This window comes from Engraulis encrasicolus, chromosome 23 (assembly GCF_034702125.1).
Source record: "Engraulis encrasicolus isolate BLACKSEA-1 chromosome 23, IST_EnEncr_1.0, whole genome shotgun sequence".
NCBI lineage: Eukaryota > Metazoa > Chordata > Actinopteri > Clupeiformes > Engraulidae > Engraulis > Engraulis encrasicolus.
In genome coordinates, this window is record NC_085879.1 from 14625041 (window position 1) to 14647540 (window position 22500).

The 22500-nt window shown below is 45.3% G+C and overlaps 1 protein-coding gene across 1 annotated transcript in view; it reads right to left on the bottom strand.

Annotated features, from left to right (window-relative positions):
• Positions 1 to 22500, bottom strand: part of rnf130 (ring finger protein 130) — a 115151-nt gene that overhangs the window by 16530 nt on the left and 76121 nt on the right. Inside the window, exon 6 of the mRNA XM_063189758.1 lies at positions 14385 to 14467. Coding sequence (XP_063045828.1) covers positions 14385 to 14467 — 83 coding nt within the window. The remainder of the gene's footprint in view (positions 1 to 14384; positions 14468 to 22500) is intronic.

Here is a 22500-nt window from a genome sequence, read left to right on the forward strand (position 1 = left end):
CTGGAGGAATGCTACTTTTTTCACTTACTTGGCTACAGGGTATGAGACAAATAGAGAGAGAGAGAGAGAGAGAGAGAGAGAGAGAGAGAAAGATGGAGAGAGGCCTTTACTCAGAGACGAAGACTTCATTTAAGACATCCTTGTCTAGTTTCTCTTGAAGAGGTGTGAAAACACTGGCGGGTGAGAGAAGTGAAAAGGCAGAGTTACAATGACTGACAAGAAGTGACAGAAGTTGAAAGAGAAGAAAGAGTGAGAGTGAGAAGTGAGAAAGACACACAGAGCTTGACTGGGCAGTGTAGCAGACTAACTCATCTAAAACTCCTTGCACCAACCATTGTTTTGTCAGGGTACTGTGCATTCCTCTAAACATTTTCTAGCAATGTCCTCCTCCGAAGTCATTGGTACTTTGCATCAAACGCACTGGCTAAATGTAGTGTAATGTCCAGTAATATCTACAGTATGATTGAACATTTGTCTAGTTTTATACTTTATATTGTCCTTCATACAGTATTTCTAGTTGAGTATGTCCTTTATATTTTGCATTAAAAGCTTCTACTATGTGTAGTGTAATGTATGTACAGTAATATTTAGCGTATAAGAGTGTAAACATCCTTGTCCAGCTCGCCCACTGTCCCGGCCCATCCCATGCAGTCTGCATCCAGCTTTATTTGCTTCCCTAGCCAGCACACAAACAAGAGCTTTATGAATTAATGATGAGAGTGTTTACAGCCCAATGGCACTTAAAGAGGACATGAAATATACCTAACGAGACACACAAGACACTGGCCCAGACAGACAAGAGGCGGATGGCATCGGGTCGTTATTAAGACAGAGTAGTCTGAGGGTAAAAATCCTCTACGTGCGCATATACAACTCCACAAGTGAAAATGATTATTCCGTTAACATTATGAAATGTTAATTTTTACTATACATCTTTGAGAAGCATAATGTTATCTTGGGATTGGGTGTCTCAATGCCAAGTTCCATTTGCATCGAATTTTTTGTGGAAACATGCACACTCAGATGATGATCAATGGGCTAACTTGACTAATGTTGTTGGGCAATGCTAATAATGGATGTTGTTTGTGTTGCTTAATGTCCGTGGGAAAGGGCCCAAGTTTTCGTGGAGGGAATTTGAATCGTCAGCAATGGCAGGTGTGATTAGTCATTGAGAATAATATATGAGCCTATCGTGTTGATACTAGCTGCCGTTGCCCGATGCCTAACATAACCCACAGGATTTTTCAACAGGAAAATGCACGTTTTGTGGACAAGATGAGTCAGCAAATCTCCATTTCAGTTGTGTGAGTGAATTCTCAAAGACCAGAACTGAGTAGGTTTCGCAGATAAGAAATGATATGTCTTTTAAGTTCCACAAAGATGCAGAGCTGTTTGCTTCCATCACAACTCTCCAAAAGAAAAATTCAATATCCGCGACAATGCTTCAGTTCTATCCACTTGTCCGGGGAAGAAGACCAAACATGGTCAACATGCTGCTTTTCTAATAAAGCACAGGAGCGTTACGTGAAATGTTCTTCTTTTGAGATTTCATCATATCCATCCCCCATGGATCAATAAAGTTACTCTATTCTACTACTATCCTGCACCTGACCAAATCCGATGGGATGTGCACACACATTATGATGGAGTAGGATAACGCAGGTTAAAGCCCCCAGCAGATGACAAGATAAAACATGAAAAAAAGTCAGCTTTAACCACACACAATATGAGGGTGCTTTTCAAGGAGGCACGCCAACCAGACAATATAGAGGCAGATGATCAGCTGCTGTTCACTAGGTACCTAGTGGCTGTGCGGTTGAGGGGGGTGGGCAGTGAGGGCAGGCAGCAGTGAAGAGGAGGTGTGTGGATGGTAGGTGTGTGTGTGTGTGTGTGTGTGTGTGTGTGTGTGTGTGTGTGTGTGTGTGTGTGTGTGTGTGTGTGTGTGTGTGTGTGTGTGTGTGTGTGTGTGTGTGTGTGTTGGGGGGTGGGTAAGGGCAGTGAAGAGGAGGTGGGACGTTGTTGAGGAGGTGTGTAGATAGTAGGTGATTGTGGGGGGGATTAGCAAGTCAGGGGGTAATGCAGGAAGACACAAATTGAATGGCTGCAGCCTGCAGGGTCAAGTGTGCTGCCATTACTTACTCTGCTGCCTATCGATTGTGGGTGGGAGGCCCGATGGGGTGCACCCATGAGGCAGGGAGACGGGCGATTTGGGTGGTAAGGATCGAAGAGAGGGGTGGGGTAGGTTCAGGTCTGTGTGTGTGTGTGTGTGTGTGTGTGTGTGTGTGTGTGTGTGTGTGTGTGTGTGTGTGTGTGTGTGTGTGTGTGTGTGTGTTTGTGCGTGTGTGTGTGTATGTCTGTGTGTCTGTCTGTAAGTGTATGTCTGGAAGTGTGCGTGCGTGCGTGCGTGCGTGTGTTTGTGCATGAGCTGTGGGGGTGTGTGGGTACGGGCAGACGGATTGTCAGATATACAGGGCCTGTTGGCGTGCAGACACTGGGTGTTCCCATGTGATAAGAAAGGTCGACTTGAGTACAACTCCCATGTTTATGTTTTGAAGTCGTTTCCCCCCAAATAACCGTCTGCCTGTTTATTTCCTCCAAAATGCCTCCCTCGTCTAGCACCGGGAGTCTTGTGCTTCCGTCTTGTGACTGGACTACCGGGGGGCAGTTTCCTTTTGTTCATTCTTGCTCCAATTCCATCCCTCTCTGCTAAATTAAGTCATCATCTTCGTTAAAGCTAAAAACCCTCCTCTGAGACTGCAAAATGTTCTTCCACTCTTTTTGCTTAATAAACCTCTTGTTATCTTCTATCATTAATTCTCCTTTTTCTCTCTTGCTCTCTCTCTCTCTTTCTCTCTCTCTTCCTGCCTCTCTCTCTTTCTCTCTCTGATCTCCTCCTCTGCAGATAAGTGCCTTGAATACCCATTTAATCACCCTCTCCAGATACACATCTAGAGAGGCCATTTACAGACGACACATCTCTCCTCAGTAGCTTTATTTCACATTCCTACTCACTAAACAGTGTAAATGGTGCCAACAGTAGCATAATAATAATTGCCTACATTAACAATAATAATATAATATACAGTATAAGAGTAAGAGTAGTAAGTATAGTAAGAGTATAACAGCAATATAATACTGTATCTGCATTAACTATGCCTTCTAATTCACTGGGCTGGCCTACTGTAATAATACATTTTATTTGAAATAATAATAATTACAAACCCCAACTCCAGTGAAGTTGGGACGTTTGGTAAACAGTGAATAAAATCAAAATGCTATCATTTTCAAAACATTCAATCTATTCATTAGATGGAGAATAGTGAAAAGACAACATATTAAGTGTTAAAACCGAGAAAAAAATATTGTTTTGGGGGACATATGTACTCATTTCTAATTTGATAAATGCAACACGTCTCAAATAAGTTGGGACGGGGATCAGTGAAATTTAGTAAACATCCAAATAAGATAAAACAACAAAGAAGAACATTTCAAAATGAATTGTACTAACGGACAATATAGGTGTCCAGGTATAAGATCATCACAGAGAGGCTGAGTCACTCAGAATTAAAGATGCAAAGGGAATAATTACCATAGTTATTACATACATTTTTGAATTCCCTTTGATTTACCACGATTGAGTGTATATAAGACATATTTTTGTTACTAAAATCATTGTATAGGTTCATGACATCATGAAATATATATTGGCTGTAGTCTCACTCTAGCACTCCAGGAATTAGAGCTATTGAAAATTGACCATATTAAGAATGCTTAATGCGTGCAAATGATACAGGGGTGTAACATTCTCCTAAGCACCTGAGCTCACTTGAAATAGACCCAGAAGACATGGGAAACTGTAGCCTGGCTCTCGCGAGACCCCTAGTGCTTCGTGCATCTTCGTTACACTTCGTGAGCTCGCACAGGGGTCTGGTTCAGCCTTGTCGAGCCCGAAGTCCTCGAGAAGAAAATAAACGTGCCCCGACCATTGGATAATGTCAATGAGCCCGCCTCTATGCCTAGATCCAATCATCGTGGAGTGAGGTGTTGACGGGTATGACGTAGCATCTTGCGCGACAACACTGTAGTGCTGCTAGCACACCCCACAGTCAGTGGCTAACACAACAACTGCGGCCTGCATACTGTATGAACTCAGCGATTTCAAGTGTTATCAAAACTACCAAGCATTCATTCTTTGAAAGAGGAACATAAAACAAGGAATTAGTTGGTGGCAAGAACGTTCTCGCTCTTCTTCCAATGATCCACTGAAGGAGAATGAGCAGGTCTACAGCGCAGCGATGTTCAGTCCTCAACTGTTTACAAGACCAACTTTAAGTGGGGATTTTAGTCGAGAGGTCTATGCCACATATAAATGGTGAGTGAAAACCTCTTGGTTGTTTCTAACGTGTTTTTGATGTGTGTGAAACTGACTGACATGGTAGGCTACAACTGTGAATGCACAAGCCTCATTTCCAGACCTCGCATGCTATGGTGACTGAGTGCTGTTGATCATAATATTATGCCAAGCACATTCAGACCAATTTGTTTATGCTAAGCTCGTGTTAAATTAAATGTACTATCCCCCGTGATCGCTGTCAATGCAGCATGTCCCAAAACGTCGGCATGTGAGAGATGGAATGTTTATTTCACGACGACATTCTGACTTCAAACTCACCACGATGGCTTCCCCACAGATCTATACATATTGATATAGGTCTGTGGGCTTCCCCTTTTCACTTCTTGCCCTAGTTGTTAACCTGTTTCGATGGTAAAGACTAAACTAATCACAGATTTTGCATGGTTAAGAGACCCACTTCGCGTGGAAACAGAATTAACACAAGAGGGTACTGGAATAAAAACAGGCTGTGAGGCCTGTCACTCACCAGCTACTGGCAAGGACCCCAACTCTCCCTTTCTGTCAGCAGTAAATTTAAAACTAAGTAATAGTAGCCTACTGCTGTTCAGGTCTGAGCCTTAAATAGGTATGAATTAAAATGCAGATACTAGGCCTATAGAGTCTTTAGAATTACAGTTTGCCTTGTTGTCAGATTCTATTTTAAACATTATGTGTGTCGTTTTCAGGTAGGCACGTCATGGCATTGGCAGCGTCTGCTGGGATTGTCATCACAGACCGGGTCATCCAGCTGCTACACATGTACAAATCAAATGAACATCAAATGAACACTCTAGGTAGACAAGACAGTGAGTTCAGTAATGGCTGGCACACAGGGCATGTGCACCACAAGTTTGGAGCCAGCCAGGTCATACGTGTTGCACCTACCACAATTCCATTTCTTTGGTCTTCTGTGTTGAGCCGGTTTCAAAATTCGCCTGTACAACCACATGCGTATAGAATCTACACTACACTACCCCACCAAGATCTAGACGTTACTGAAAAGTTGGAAATGTTATCAGGGTCTGCTGACAGCTGTACAGAATATGTGTACTTAAATACCAGACGTGCCACTTTCATTATACAAAGCCCAATGAGGCAGCAGTCAACCACAGTCCTTACATTTGACATCAGTTACAAATAACCTATGGTTTTAAGGTACTTCATGCTACTGGTTGTGAGTGAGGCTTTTTGTGACTGACTCTCCCTCATGACAGATTCATAGACATAATGGAACATGTAACACAGCATTAGTTCAGAATCTAACCATCATCCATTGGGAACAAAGAAGTGGAATCTTGTCACAATATCGAATATTGAACAACAAATGGTGTAAATAATGGTGTACACAAGTAATTGGAACAAATGTAAATACAATTTTATTGTGAAAAGAAAACACTGTCTATTTTTTTTCTCAATGTACAGTAATGAAAGTGTAAATAATGACAAATAAGATATCAATTTATATATACACATTCTTTTTTCTTTTAAATATTGGTTACTGGCAATGCAGGAAACATAGCTTACAAAATGTAGCGTTCTTGGTGATAGGTGATAGGTGACACACTCCTGAAATGTTGTAAGTTCTTTAAGGAAAATGCCTTGACATCTTGTTCTGATATTTTGAAAGGCATGGAATCTGTGAGGGGATGTGCTGGGTCCTCTATGCTGTCGTTTCTTCATACACCTCCTGGCGTCAGACACAGGGAAAGGAAGTATAAGAAGTATATTAGACAAACATTTCAGAAGGTTATGTGTGACAATTGTGGCTACATACAAGGTTTTGAACAAAAATAACACGGGAATTGATTGCAACACCTTTTAAAATATTTCTAGGTGACTTAAAGTTCATTAACAACAGGGTAGGCTACCTACTCTGTGTACAGAGTATTTTCCACCCACATGTTGCATTACTGCCCTTGAACATCACTTCACTTCAGTCTGTCAACTGTAATGTTATGAGGAGGAGTACAGTCTCTTAATGTAGAAATTAATGTAGGTTTAGGTGGATAGGGGTGCAGGACAGCACATATACTTTTCAGTTACTCTTACTAAGAATTCAAACATGTAACATTGGACACCTTCCAAGGCCACAGGTACAGGTGAGGTCAACAAGGGTCCTATTTACCTTGATAATAAGGTTCTCAGTCATTTCACATTCCCACCCTGATGAAAAAAAACTAATTGTTTACACAAATGGGTTTTACACCCCTTAACAATACGGCTTTGCTTGCTTCAGTAATGTACTCTTTGCCTCTGCCCTACCAATGGATGTAATAAATCAGACATACCTTATATAACCGTGGGTCTTGGGTCACCTAATAATGGAGAGAGAGAGAGAAAAAAAAAATCACCATAGATCAATTCACAATGGCACAGTGTGTGTGTGTGTGTGTGTGTGTGTGTGTGTGTGTCCCAGCTTATGACGGTGAGCACGATTAACTTCGTCGTCCGATCAACATGGATGGTCACCTACAACTTCTCGAAGTGCTTAGCACACTCAAGAATCGACTATTTGAATTGACCACAGCTGAAGTGTTTGAGAATACAATCGCGCACAATAACAACGGAAAAAGTGCGACGGCATGCTCGTCTCGTCGAACCGTAATGCAGTTTCTAAAGTGTATAATAGAAACGCCCCATCCTGTCTCGTCTGACGTGAACAGCTCTTCATCATGCCATCCAAGTTAATCGGACCCGGAGTTAATCGTGCACACCGGGAGTAGTTAATGCTGGCTGGCAATTTTGTCGGAATAACATTTTATCGGTAATCATTTTCAGCGAAATACACATACTTGATTAAGTTTTATTCATCAACACATGTCACATTGGTTGTACAGGCAAGCAGACGTCCATTTTGTCTGCAATATTTATCACCCCGTCAGAAACTGACAAACCCATGCCCATGATGTGTTCACTAAAAGAAAATATAGCCATTTCAAGACATCTAACTTACCATATCTTTGTTGTGATTTATCTGATGCAAACGATGGCACCAAATGAGTAGGCGCAGAGGTAGTCTAACAAGTAGGCGGTCCTCCTCCATTGGTGCTAGGGGCTGGTAGCATGCCGCTGTTTGGACAGTGCAGACAGAGTATTCGTGCACTATGTCGGATTGCCAACCAAAATCCACCGATGCCTTGTGTATTTTGTAACCGTCAGTGGTCAGATGTCGGACACAGGTGGCATACCACAGGCGGCTTGCCGTTCAAACGCCACCTAGCTGGACTGGAACTACTGTCAACATGCTAACTGCTCTGTTGTGGCTTCTATCGCGCGTCGCAGACAACTACGTCACGGCCCGTTTCGATGTGATTGGTTGAAGTAGTACGTCACTGTTACCTAATTTCTCCAATCACGTTCGAGCTTTTTTTGAATACACCCACGGGCTAGAACAGCAAGGTTTCCACCATAATTCCAGATGGATGACAATCCATCTGCGCGAGAGTCAGGTTAGGGAAACTGTCCTTTGCTTACAGAAGTCAGCAGAAGTTGTAGAAGTCCATTCTTTTTGACAACAATAGAGCATTGCACATCCTGTGCTACAGTGAAAATGGACCATCCAACTTGTGTTAGTGCTAACTTCAAAAGTCAGCCTCCATGATGGCATGCGGTTGCAGTAGTGCATTGGTTAAGATGTTCTCACTCATCTGTAGAGTTAAATACAGTGCTGAATGGTATAAATGGGTTTTAAACAGCATGAAAAGCCACTCATGCATTATATTTTGAAGGGAGATCTTCGATTACTGCCACATAGTAAGGTCAAATTGCATTCTCTACTATGTTTTAACAGTTTGGCTCCATCATAAGGACCAGCAGGTGATAAAATGGTGGGCTTTTGGTCAAGACCTGTCACACTGTAAGCACTACAGAAAGGAAAACATTGCAAAACATGACAAGGAATACACCCACCATTTAAGCTGGTGAAATCATGTCCAAGATAGGAATTAACACTGTTTTTTATATAAAATCATCTCATCGGTTAATGTATTTAACTGTTAAGTGTTGTCTTTTGTTTTGTTTTTAGTCTTCCTCGACATTTGCTGCCATTTATTGTCCCCGTCCCAACTCTTTTGAGACGTGTTGGATTTATCAAATTAGAAATGAGTACATATGTCCCCCAAAACAATATTTTTTCTCGGTTTTAACACTTAATATGTTGTCTTTTCACTATTCTCCATCTAATGAATAGATTGAATGTTTTGAAAATGATAGCATTTTGATTTTATTCACTGTTTACCAAACGTCCCAACTTCACCGGAGTTGGGGTTTGTACTATATACTCCCATTACTTCCCTTATAGTTTTAATTTTTATCTGTCATCTCACGTCATGTGCCTGCTGGTGTCAACAACAACAACAACAACAGAATGGAGCCAAACTGCAATGGGCTCCGTCCACGGCTCATTCTGTCCCCCGCGGGGTGTTTTTCATCCAGCGCTACCAGAGCATGACTGGATTAAGACCCACAGTCACATTATGAGGCAGCAGGGGGTGTGGAGAATGTTATAGAGGTTAGTGTGTGCGTGTGTGCGTGTGTGTGTGTGTGTGTGTGTGTGTGTGTGTGTGTGTGTGTGTGCGTGCGCGCGTGCGTGCGTGCGTGCGTGCGTGCGTACTGTACTTGCGTACGTGCGTGTGTGCGCCATTTGTGAGGTGGTGAGGGGTGTGTGGACGTGGAGGCAGTACGATGCAATTATATGCTGGCTCAATCACCCATACAAGCAGCCATACACCCTGGTCTGTTCATCCCAGATTGCTGCCTGGTCCCCCTCACTTGTAAGCCTGCAATGCACATCCTGTCCCATGTGCCTGTGTTACATGGAGAGATATCAGGCCAGGCACGGTGGCCTCTTCCTGAGTCACACAGTGTGTCACGGCACTGAGTTGACAGGCAGGGTAGATGGCGATTGCTGTGGGTAATTGTGGCCTCTGCTGCTGAGAAGAGAAGAGAAGAGAAGAGAAGAGAAGAGAAGAGAAGAGAAGAGAAGAGAAGAGAAGAGAAGAGAAGAGGGAAGAAGAGAAGAGAAGAGGGAAGAAGAGGAGAGAAGCGAAGAGAAGAGAAGAGAAGAGAAGAGAAGAGAAGAGAAGAGAAGAGACACAAAGGGAAGAGAAGAGAAGAGAAGAGAAGAGAAGAGAAGAGAAGAGAAGAGAAGAGAAGAGAAGAGAAGAGAAGAGAAGAGAAGAGGATGAAACAGAGGAGAAAGAGAAAGAGAGCGAGGAAAAAGAAGAAGAGGCCAGTTGAATGCTTGTGACCCTGCCCAGCAACAGCAGCAGCAGCAGCAGCAGTAGATATCCAGGCAGCCCAATGCAATTAGGACCCATCCACAGATTACACTGCCACTGTGCTTTCGTCTCTGTGTCCCTGTGCTCTGGGCAGTGAAGGGTCAAAAATGCATTAGAGGGAAAAAGGGGGGATAGAGCACAGAGGGAGAGAGGGAGAGAGAGAAAGAGAGAGAAAGAGAGAAAGAGAGAGAGAGAGAGAGAGAGAGAGAGAGAGAGAGAGAGAGAGAGAGAGAGAGAGGGGGGGGGGGGGAACAAGAGGGAGAACAGGTGGAGAAGGAATGGAGGAACAAGGAGGGACAGAGGAGAGCGACAAAGGATGGAGGTGGAGAGGAAGGAGTGATAGAGGAAGTGAGATAAAGAAGAGAGAATAAGCGAGAGAGAGAGAGAGAAAGGAAGAAGAAAATACAGAGAAAAATATATTATATGGACAGAATGAGTAAGGGAGAGGGAGAGGGAGAGAGAGAGAGAGAGAGAGAGAGAGAGAGAGAGAGAGAGAGAGAGAGAGAGAGAGAGAGAGAGAGAGGGGGGTATGCGGTATTGTCATTTGCAGATGCAGTCATACAGTACCTCGAAAGATTGAATTGCAAAAAATCAGCAAAAAATACAGACGGCAGAGGAAGAGAGAGGGAGCGAGAGGGGGAGATAAAAATGACCTGCCAGGGCCCAGAAGGAAAGAACGAAAGAGAAATGGGTGAGGGGACAACAGAGCAGGGACAGAGTCAGCCATCAACTCTTTTTTTCTTCCTTTTCTTTTTGTCATCCATCTCTTCTCCCCTTTCGTCTGGCTATCCATTTCTTTTTTTTCTTCCTTTTTGTCGTCCATCCCTTTATTCTTTTCTTTTCAGACATCTATACATTTTTTCCCTTTTTCTATTCATGTTTTGCTTCATGTGTATACATGCCTCTCTAGAGGAGTCTGGTTTTGGCTGTTATACAGGAATGTCCATGCCAATCCATCAGGCATGTCAGGGACACAAGCATCACGTCTTCCTCTTGTCCGTTCTGCCATTCATCTTTTTTCACGTTTTTTCTTTTCCCGGCATCTACTGAATATGTATACATTCATGAATAAGTCTTAGCACTAATACAGCAAAACATGCCCCTGTCAATCACTCATAGGCTACATGACAAGGAGACGTAGCAGCCATTCTTCTTTCATTTTTGTCATCCATCTCCTTTTCGTTTTGCCATCCATCATCTTTTTCTTTTCCTTTTTCCCCCTTATCCACCTCTTTTTTCTCCTTCTTTTTTGTCATCTATTTCAATATGTATAAATGCATGGCATTAGTTTGGCATGGGCACCTATACAGGAGACAACTGTAGTGCCTGTGTCAATCCATCAGGCATGACAGAGATGGAGGTAGCCTTCAACTCATTTGTCTTTTTCTGTTTTCCTCATCCGTCTCTTTACTTTCTCTTTTATACCCTCATCCATTTCATATGTCCAAATATACAGTAGATTTGGACACCACAGGCATAGCAGCCAAGAATGCCCATCTCAATAAATCACACATTTGCATACATTATAGTGTTGTTTGCCAAAGGGTGTCTTGGCAGGACAATGGGAGAAAAGAAGAGAAGAGGAACAGAGAAGAAAGGAAAAGGGAGAGGAGGGAGAAGAAAAGAAAAGACAGGAATAGTAGTAGACAAAGGTGGGGGAATATGTTCGCGGCAGCCTGAAGAATATGCCTTGACAAGTGCAAATACATACACACATGCACACACGCATACAATCATGCACACACACACTCCCTCAGCTTCTTCTGATTCTGACATGTCACCCTGAGAGTGGGATGAGTGACATAGAGTGTGTGTGTGTGTGTGTGTGTGTGTGTGTGTGTGTGTGTGTGTGTGTGTGTGTGTGTGTGTGTGTGTGTGTGTGTGTGTGTGTGTGTGTGTGTGTGTGTGTGTGTTTGCATGTGTGTGTGCGTGCATGTGTCTTGAGTGACCTCAGCAGTCACCACCATTCTACGGCACAAGACTTGGAGCAAAGGAGGGAGTGACCCTCAAGGATGTGTGTGTGTGTGTGTGTGTGTGTGTGTGTGTGTGTGTGTGTGTGTGTGTGTGTGTGTGTGTGTGTGTGTGTGTGTGTGTGTGTGTGTGTGTGTGTGTGTGTGTGTGTCAGTGAGTGTGTTTGCATGTGTGGACGTGGATGCCTGTTAATGTGTGTATGAGGTTTTGTGCATGTCTCTGTGGGTATGTGGGGGTTCATCATGGGGCTAAGGTGTTTGTGGATGTGCTTCCTTGAAACCTGAGGGCTTGTTTAGGAAACACGGCTCGTCTTCAACCATAAATCAGTGTCAGTGTGTGTGTGTGTGTATGTGTGTGTGTGCGCGCGCGCACGCTTGTTTAGACTCTATTTTTAGTCCTGCCCCCATGCTACCGGCCTGCTCCAGGAGACCCATAGCAAACACACACACACACACACACACACACACACACACACACACACACACACACACACACACACACACACACACACACACACACACACACACACACACACACACACACACACACACACACACACACACACACATTTACACTCCAACACGTACACAAACACCACACTCGTCCCTTTTCACCTCTCCCTCTCTCTGCCTTTCTCCGTTTCACTCTCCTTCTTTTTCTGTAGCCTCTTTTCACCCTCTTCTCCTCTTTTATTTTCACTCACTTTTCAAAATTCTCTCTCTCTCGCTCTCTCTCTCTCTCTCTCTCTCTCTCTCTCTCTCTCTCTCTCTCTGTGTCTCTCAGAAATGGGTGCGTGCTACATTCACTGCAGAGCTACCTTGGGGCATCATTCAGTCCATTATGTGGGTTGAACTCTCTTTAAAAATTGCACGCAGACACATGGGCACACACGCAGGCACACATGCAGGCACACACGCACACAAGCAGGCACACACGCACACACGCAGACACATGGGCACACACGCAGGCACACATGCAGGCACACACAGACACATGGGCACACATGCAGGCACACACACACACACACAGACACATGGGCACACACGCAGGCACACATGCAGGCACACGCAGACAGGCATCTCTGTTCTTCAACTGCATTCTCTTCTCTACATAGCCGGAGGCGAATGAACAGCAGAGCTGGTGGTAATGATGGAGCTTGTCTGTGTGTGTGTGTGTGTGTGTGTGTGTGTGTGTGTGTGTGTGTGTGTGTGTGTGTGTGTGTGTGTGTGTGTGTGTGTGTGTGTGTGTGTGTGTGTGTGTGTGTGTGTGTGTGTGTGTGTGTGTGCGTGTGTGTGTATAACCATATGTATGACCTTGCATCTATTCTCGATGTGTTCTACATGTGACTGTGTGCCTGCGTGTTGTGCATCTCGTAAGTGCCTGTATCCGTGTTTACAATTCCTCCTCTGTCTTTCAAATGCATCTCCTCTGGCGAGTCCTATAGTATTGACTTGCAGGGCCAGGACGAAGTCATCTGAAAGCCCCCCCGTCTCACTCAATACATAACAATGTGATGAAATGTTAGGACCCCAGGAAGACTAGCGAACTGCTACGGCATAAGCTAATGGGGATCCTTTAATAAAATAAATAAAATAAAAATAAAACCCAATTGTGGGCCTTTCCCTGGGCCAGGGACAATTGACCCCTTTGTCACCCCTGTCAGCTTCCCTGTTTTGCAGCGTTAGTTCATAATTTCAAGAGTGTAGGACCAACTCTAACAGTGTTAAATACACAAGGATGTAATAGGGACCCAATTGTGGGCCCCACTTTCCCTGGGCCTCGGACAACTGACCCCTTTGCCCTGTCCCGGTCAGCTTTCCCGTTCACTTGGACGCTGCAGCCAGTGAGCAGTGTTGGCAGTGGATGTTGCTGTAGGGAGTGAAATGTGCTAATGATGGAGCTGAAAGAAAGAGGGTGGCAGCGACTCTTGTCTATATTGACTGTGTGTGTGTGTGTGTGTGTGTGTGTGTGTGTGTGTGTGTGTGTGTGTGTGTGTGTGTGTGTGTGTGTGTGTGTGTGTGTGTGTGTGTGTGTGTATGTGTGCATGTGTGTGTGTGTGTGTGTTTTCTGCTGCTAAGTGCCTCCAGCATGCCTCGTGCTGGTCTTAACTGTGACCGAGACAGTGTGTGTCAGTGTGTCTGTGTGTGTGTGTGTGTCTGTATGCGTGTGTGTGTGCGTGCGTGCGTCTGTGTGCGTGTGTGTGTGTGTGTGTGTGTGTGTGTGTGTGTGTGTGTGTGTGTGTGTGTGTGTGTGTGCGTGCGTGTGTTTGTGTGTGTGAGTGTGTGTGCGTGTGTGTTTGTGCTTGTCAGCTTGTGTGTGTTTTAGGTCCAGTGGTGAGATGCTGTCAGGGAATCAAAGTGACAGCACACTCTCCAGCCACTCACTCCACTCCCGGGGAAAGTCAAGGGAGGTCAGATGGGCGAGTGTGTGCGCACGCATTCTGTATGTATGTGGGTATTTCAGTGTGTTTGCGTTTGAGAGAGAGAGAGAGAGAGAGAGAGAGAGAGAGAGAGAGAGAGAGAGAGAGAGAGAGAGAGAGAGAGAGAGAGTGAGTATGTGTGTCCCTGAGTGTCCAAGTGTACCCGTAAACATGTCTCTCTTGGGCATTACAAGGGCACAGCAACTTCAGTCTCTTCCATAGAGATGGATCACATGTATTGGGGCACATATACTGTGCACACATGCACGTATGCCCACACGCATAAACACACTCACAGCCATCCCACACACACAACACTTACTTGCAAGGGAGAATGCGGACCACGTCGTTGAGCTGGTAGCCTTCGATACACACAGCACAGTGGTTGAAGTCTGGGTCTGTCTCCTAGGGAAAGACAAACACAAGCACATCACTGTTAAAACCCTCCGGCCATAACTGGACAAAAACAAATCATGAAGACAAAAGGTCATCACTGCGTGCTTAAAGCAACACTAAGTCACTTTTCTTTTTTAGTCACCCTAGGTCAGAATTGCTTTTTACCTCTGCCAAGGAGGTTATGTCTGTCTGTCTGTCTGTTTGTCAGCAGGATAACTCAAAAAGTTATGCACGGATATTTCCGGATCCAGGCATTTATAAAAAAAATGATTCCTCACCATTGCAGAATAGGATGAATTTTGACATTCCAATTTCTAACTCCACAAAAACTGGACAGAAAGACTTGAAAAAATAGGGGCTCAAATGCTCAATCAAACAGCTTCCTTGGCAGAGGTCTGCACTCTCTGGGTGCATTTCTAGTTTTAAATTATAATATTAGACTTGATTTGGGATTTTATGCCTTCTTTTTTTGACAGGACGGTAAGGATAGTGACAGTACATGAGTGTGGGAGAGACGGGAAATGACCTTGGGTTGGAATCGAACCCGGGTCTGAGGCGCAACACAATGGAGCCTCAGCCCCATTAACTGCTGATGTAAATGACACTCCAACAACCTGCCTTTTCTGCAAACTATCCAAGTCAAAACTGTCTGTCAAATGTCTCAGGTGAAGGACATATTGACCACCTAGTTTTCACAAACATGAATGCTTGTGGTTATAACGTAGGGTGGGCCGCAAAGTGCATTCGGATGTGCGGTTAACCCCCTGTTACGAGTTGCCCTGTTATGAGTTCATGAAATGACACAGTAAACCATTTTGTTAAGTGCAAAACGCGGGCGACGGACACAGGACACAGGAAAAATGGGAAGTGATGTGTGTCGATATGAAATGTGAGACGCTTTGCTGTGTGTGTGTGGTTGTGTGTGTGTGTGTCTGTGTAAGTGTGTACGCATGTGTGTGTTCGCATGTGTGTGTATGTCAGTATGCATGCGTCTGCGTGTGCGTGTGTGTGCATGTGTGTCTGCATACGTGTGTGTTTGTGTATTTTGGGGAGGGAGGGGCAGGTGGTACGGCGAGGACACAGTCACACCGTCACATAGTCACCATGACGACAACACATACATAACTCTGGGTGCGCGTCACACCTTGTATAAGACACGGAGAGGTGGCTGGTGCCAAGAGCAAAAACAGAGGAGTGAAAAACAAACTTCACAGCAGAGAGAGAGAGAGATAGAGAGAGAGAGAGAGAGAGAGAGAGAGAGAGAGAGAGAGAGAGAGAGAGAGAGAGAGAGAGAGAGAGAGAGAGAGAGAGGGAGCGAGAGAGAGAGAGAGAGTGGGAGAGAGAGAGAAAAAGAGAGCGAAGGAGTGAGAGAGGGAGTTAGAGAGAGTGAAAGGGAGGGGGAGAGAAAGGGAGAGAGAAAGAGAGGGGGGAGAAATAGAGAGACACAGTGAGAGAGAAAGAGACAGAAAGGGCAGAAAACTGGGTATCAGAGGGCAAAAATAAACAATAGGCAGAGATGCAGATAGAGGGCTAGAGAGGGAGAGAGAAAAAGAACAAAAACAGCAGCAGATGCTGCAGGTAGAAGGTGACAGAAAAGAGGGATGGGATAGAAACGAGAGGAGAGATGAATGGAGGGAACAGTAAATAAAGGAGGAGAGTGAACACTGGAGACAAAGAGACAAAAAGGCACACATGCACGCACGCACACACACAGTCTCTGTATAAGCCTTTCTCTCTGTTGGTAACACACACACACACACACACACACACACACACACACACACACACACACACACACACACACACACACACACACACACACACACACACACACACACACACACACACAGAGTATTGCACACACACAGAGTATTGCACACACGCATGCACAAACGCGCGAGCACACACACACACACACACACACACACACACACACACACACACACACACACACACACACACACACACACACACACACACACACACACACACACACACACACACACACACACACACACACACACACACACACACACACACACACACACACACACACACACACACATCGGGAAGGGAAGGGAAGGCAGGGATCAATGGTGGTGTTATTTATGGGTGGGGTAGCTGGATATCCATCTCTGCTGACGGAGGACTTGTGGCCACAGAGAGGGAAGGACATCCTGGCTGGTGCCTCGCAGAGTCTCTCTCTCTCTCTTTCTCTCTCTCTCTCTCTCTCTCTCTCTCTCTCTCTCTCTCTCTCTCTCTCTCTCTCTCTCTCTCTGTGTGTGTGTGTGTGTGTGTGTGTGTGTGTGTGTGCGTGTGTGCGTGTGTGTGTGTGTGCGTGATTTAGCCACATATAGGGAACAAAAGTTTCCACTGAAAAACAGAAACCAGACCAGGGTGATTTGTGGGGTACGCACTGAGGTCTGAAGTAGGCAGATTGTGTCTGAAAGAGACCTACACCTCCATCCCCCTCTTACTTCTCTTCATCGCACTCTTCATCCTCTTGTCCTCCACCATATTTCACTACTTCTCTTCATAAAATTCCCTCTCCTCTTTCTCCCCAGTCTGTGAAGAAAACCTGGTGGAGTCAAGTATCCTCATCCATTCCCTACATCCTCCCCTTTCTCCTCTCCTTTACCCTCTGCATTCTTCTTTTTGCATTTCATCTCCTCTCAGCCTTCCCAATACCTCTTCTTCCCTTCTTCCTCATCATAATCATCATCCTCATGTTTCCTCTTCTTTTCTTCCTCTTACTTCTCCTCGTCCTGTGATTTTCTTTCAAGATTTGCATAGCTTCATTATTAGGGCTGGGTTCAAAATACAGAACCGCGATCCAATATCGATTCACGTTCGAAAAGGGCAATATCGATTCACAACTTTGTGGATCATTTTAGGCGCTATTTTCTCAACCACATCCTGTAGCTCTCTTCCAAAGTTTACCACTTACCACTTTCTCACATACCAAGGTATTTCATGTTTGTGTGGGCATCAAAGGCTATTTAGGTTTTTATAACCGGTCTTAGAATTCTAGGCATAAATGGGTTAAAGTGACAGCCCAGCAATACAAAAGATCGATATCGAATCGAATCGAATCGGATCGTGGATCGAATCGGATCATTGCCTTCTGGATCGGAATCGAATCGATCCAGGACATTTGGATCAATTCCCAGCCCTATTCATTACTTAGGTAGGATAATGAGAGAGAGANAGAGAGACAGGAAACAAGTGTGGGGAGAGAGAGATGGGGAGGGACCAGGAAACAACCCAGTGTCAGAATCAAACCCCAGTCCCTGGTGCAATGTCACCGCACCTTAGCCAACTGAGGCCCATCCTCATCCTCCAGATTCTCCTCTTCCTCCTCAATCTCCTCGGGCACTACCTGACCTCCTCCTCCTCCTCCTCCTCCTCCTGCTCCTCCTCCTGCTCCGTTTTCTTCTCCTCCACCTACTCCTTTCTCCTCCTTCACCTCTTCCTTGCCCTGGTTGTTTGCACTCATTCACTGCTTGAGGGTAGATGAGGTTCCCCTCCACTCCATCCATCTTCAATGCTGTAGCCTGTAGTCCCCTATCTCCTGCTACTCCACTCTCTCTAGGACCTGGGGGGAGTGGTTGGGACTCACATGGGGATGGCCAGGGTCACCTACTCCCCCCCATACCCACCACTTCCATCCCTACACACCCCCACACATAGCCACTCTGCCATTATCTTGGTGCTATCCAGTGTCATTAAACATGCAAGTAGCCACACTTATGTTACATGGATGAGATGGAGGAGGGGTACAGAGAGGGGGAAGAGATACAGAAAGGGGAATGAGGGGAAGAGAGAGTGAGAGAGAGTGAGAGTGAGAGATAGTGTGAGAGAGAGAGTGTGTGTGAGAGAGAGAGGGAGGGGGAACTAGAGAGAGGAGAAGAGCATGAGAGAGAGAGAGAGAGTGGAGGAAAGGGAGGGTAGTTGTGAGGAAGATGCATCTTGAAATGAGGTCATGGAATTTACCACAGCTGAGATGAAAGAGGAAACATGAAATGAAAAGAAAAAATGGGAATGTGTGTGTGTGTGTGTGCCCGTGCATGCGTGTGTGCATACTTGTGTGCGTGCAGCATGTATGCCTGCATGTATATATAAGTTAAACAGTTAATTTTATGGTAATGAGGTATGATATGGTTGAACAGTTGAACAGTGTGTGTGTGTGTGTGTATGCATGTGTGAGCATGTCTGAGTTTGAGTGTGTGTGTGTGCGTGCACACATCTGTGTGTGTGTGTGTGTGTGTGTGTGTGTGTGTGTGTGTGTGTGTGTGTGTGTGTGTGTGTGTGTGTGTGTGTGTGTGTGTGTGTGTGTGTGTGTGTGTGTGTGTGTGTGTGTGTGTGTGGTATTGCTCCTATCCATTGCGTCTCTGGCAGGGCATTTATAGCGTTGATGGTGTGAAAGTAGAGAAACAGCTCTGCTCTGCTCTGCTCCTTCAGGCGCCTAATGGAGAGTGTAATAGCAGCTACTGTACACACACACACACACACACACACACACACACACACACACACACACACACACACACACACACACACACACACACACACACACGCACACGCACACACGCACACCACACGCACACCACACGCGCACACACACACAGTTCCCGTGCAAAATGCTGATGCCTATGTAATACATTAAACAGGTGGGTTAGTAGGTAGGCCACAGGCATGCGTGCACAATCACATAAGCACACACTTATGAAACACACAGACACACATACAGACACACACACACCCAGACACACGCACAAAAACACCCACCCACCCACACACACAGTTGTTTTGCCACACACACACACACACACACACACACACACACACACACACACACACACACACACACACACACACACACACACACACACACACACACACACACACACACACACACACACACACACACACACACACACACACAGTGTCTCCAGGTGAGGGTAATCATAGAGCATCATGAGAGAGTAAGGAAAAAGGCATCTATCAGCTGAATGTGAATACACATGTTTTGTTTGTAAGTGTAAGACTAAACTGGGAGTCCCCATGTTCAATAACGACAATGAAAGCCCACCTGGGAAGCTCTCATTGTTATTGAGACATAGCACTGCACAGCACACAAGTGCACACTACACACAATGAAATTGCATTTAACCCCTTAAGACACGGCATTATAAATAAGCTGTTACCAGAATGGCAATGACCAAGTCGTTATGTATTACTAAAGGCCCTGTGCACTGTCATAGTAGTGTAGTACTATAGTAGTTAACTTTCAATGTCTATTACCACGTGCCTCAGGAGGTACGGCGTGCATTAAGGGGCTACTACCCCACTTATGCCAGGGGCAGTTACTCCCCCGGCCCCCCCAAACAATATAGCAGGTCGCATACAAAGACCATTTTTTTCTGTTGGATGACATCCTCCTGTGACAGATGTGACCTTCATTGCGGATACTTGAATAAACAATTTTAATTACTGTGACGAAAGTTAATTAACAGCTAACTGGAGATTGTTTTGCCCTCCGTCCACAGCCATGCTAATTACAGACACCAGGGAGGAGGTTATGGTTTTAAAGAGCCACTGGGCTAAAAAAGTGATGGACGGATGTTGATGCAAAGGATCAGGATATGTTTAGCCTAGCCTAGCCTTGCCAGATGTAAGAGCTCCAGTCCATGAAAATGTTCCTTCTTGGGGGGTGGGGGTAGGGGTTGGGAGTGTAATGTTAGTGTAATGCGTAGTGTTATTTGAGGTTGTTAAGTTGTTTAATAATAATATTTTAATATTACTATTATAATAATAATAATTTTTAAAAATCCATTGCGTCAGGGGCTGGTGTCCTGGTGGGCTTTGGCCTTGTTACCAGAAATCCGGCAAAGAATATGTTCAGTAAATCATGGCCCAAACTCTTAGGCTGTGTGGATTGTATTGACCTCTGACATCTTGCACATTATCTGAACGTGGAAACGGGGGCCCAAAATAGCCTTGTTGCAACTTATTTTTGAGTGCTGTGCCAGTAAGAATTTTATTTTGGTGCTTTTTAAAGGGTCCACACTTTCAGGCCGGATGCTCTACTTTGCATTGATCTGAGACATGCCACCTTACATGCAGTATGTAAAGGTCACGGCATTTAGGCCCAAAATATTTGCCTAAGTGCCTTTCACTGTACAATTTTTCAGTAACTGAATGGGTTCACGCTTTTAGACTGGTATTGACTTGTATCGATCTGTGGCATGTTACATATGCGAGGGCCACAGTATGGGGCCAAAAATAGACTTTTTGTAATCTCTGAATGCCCTTTAAGTTTCAGTACGTTAAAGGGTCCACAATTGCAGGCTGTACCCTCTGGCTTGTATTGATGATCTACAGTATCTGAGGCATGTTACTTACATGTACTATGTAAAGCCAATGTAATGGCGCCCAGAATAGTCTAATCGAAACTTATTTTTCTGTCGTAGTGATGTCTATTTTCAGTAGTTTGAAGGTCCACACTTTTGGATTGGTCTGTATTGATTTGTGGCATGTTACACATATGTGAAGGCCGCTGTAATGGTGTCCAAAATAGCCTTATTGACACTATAAACTTGTTTTTGCCATAAGGACCCGACGGAGTGTTGCTGCGAGGAGGGGAGCTGTTTGGGTACAGCCTGCTCTTTTCCGGAAGCATCGTCCGATCTCGCTTGCAGACAGCTATTTATGTCACCTCTACACGCACACACACACATACACACACACACACACACACACACACACACACACACACACACACACACACACACACACACACACACACACACATTCAGACACACACGCACATGCACACACATACACACACACTTATGCATGCATGCACACGCACACACGCATGCACACACACACAAACACACAAACACGCACGCGCACACGCACACGCACACGCACACACACAAAATCCCTTTCCCAGCTTTGGTCAAGGTCGTGCTGTACTGAGTGAGTGAGAGAGTGAGGGAGAAGGCGGGAGGGAGGTTGGGAAGCCGGGAGGTTGTGCGGGTGGTGGGTGGGTGGGTGTCCTGTTTCTAATGGGCTTTGTCTTATCGGTCGATGAGTTGCATTCCAGTGTGGCCGGCCGCCTCCAAGGAGGGCAGCAGAGAGATAAACCAACCCCTGGCCTGGCATGAGAGCAAGAAAGGGGGGTGGGGGTAGCAGAGGGGCGAGAGGGAGAGAGTGGAGGGACACAGAGACACCAGAGGGAGAAACCAACCCCTGGCATGAGAGAGAGAGTGAGAGAGAGAGAGAGAGAGAGAGAGAGAGAGAGAGAGAGAGAGAGAGAGAGAGAGAGAGAGAGAGAGAGAGAGAGAGAGAGAGAAGGGCCACCGAGACACCAGAGAGAGAAACTAACCCATGGCCTTGCCTGGCATGGGGCCATTCACAATGAGTCATCAGGGGCGGCAAACTACAGCAATGCTGCCCAGAGATTTGGCTATTAAGGGGGCTCCAACACACACAGGGCTGTGTGTGCTACTCAGGGGTTCGTTTCTCGATTCTTGTCGTTGCTAACTCTCTTAAGACTGTCTTAAGACCGTCTTTCCATTCCCTTGGATTTAGTGGTGAGCGTCGCTGTCGAGAGAGAGTTGAGTCACTCTTACGAAGCACGTTGCTATCGTCGTTAGCAAAGACGCTTTGTCAACGCTTTGCTACTCAAGGTTCAGATGAATGCTACTCAAAAGTTCAGCCATCTTTTCAGGTTACCTAGTCAAGGTCGGAGTGCAGCAGACACCTTGTAGGAGGACCAGAGGGACCAGAGAAACTAACCTCTGGCCTGGCCTGCTATGGGGCGTCTCACAGTGAATCATGTGGGGTGGCAGCACTTCTACCAAGAGATCTGGCCATCCAGGGCCATAGCTGAATAGCACAGTAGAGCACAACATCTGGATGTATCCATTAGGGCCTCTAACCATTGAGCTCAAAGGTTTAACCATCATCATCATTATTATTATTATTACTACTACTACAGCATAGTATTTGTCGTCCTGACCTCCAACAGTGTC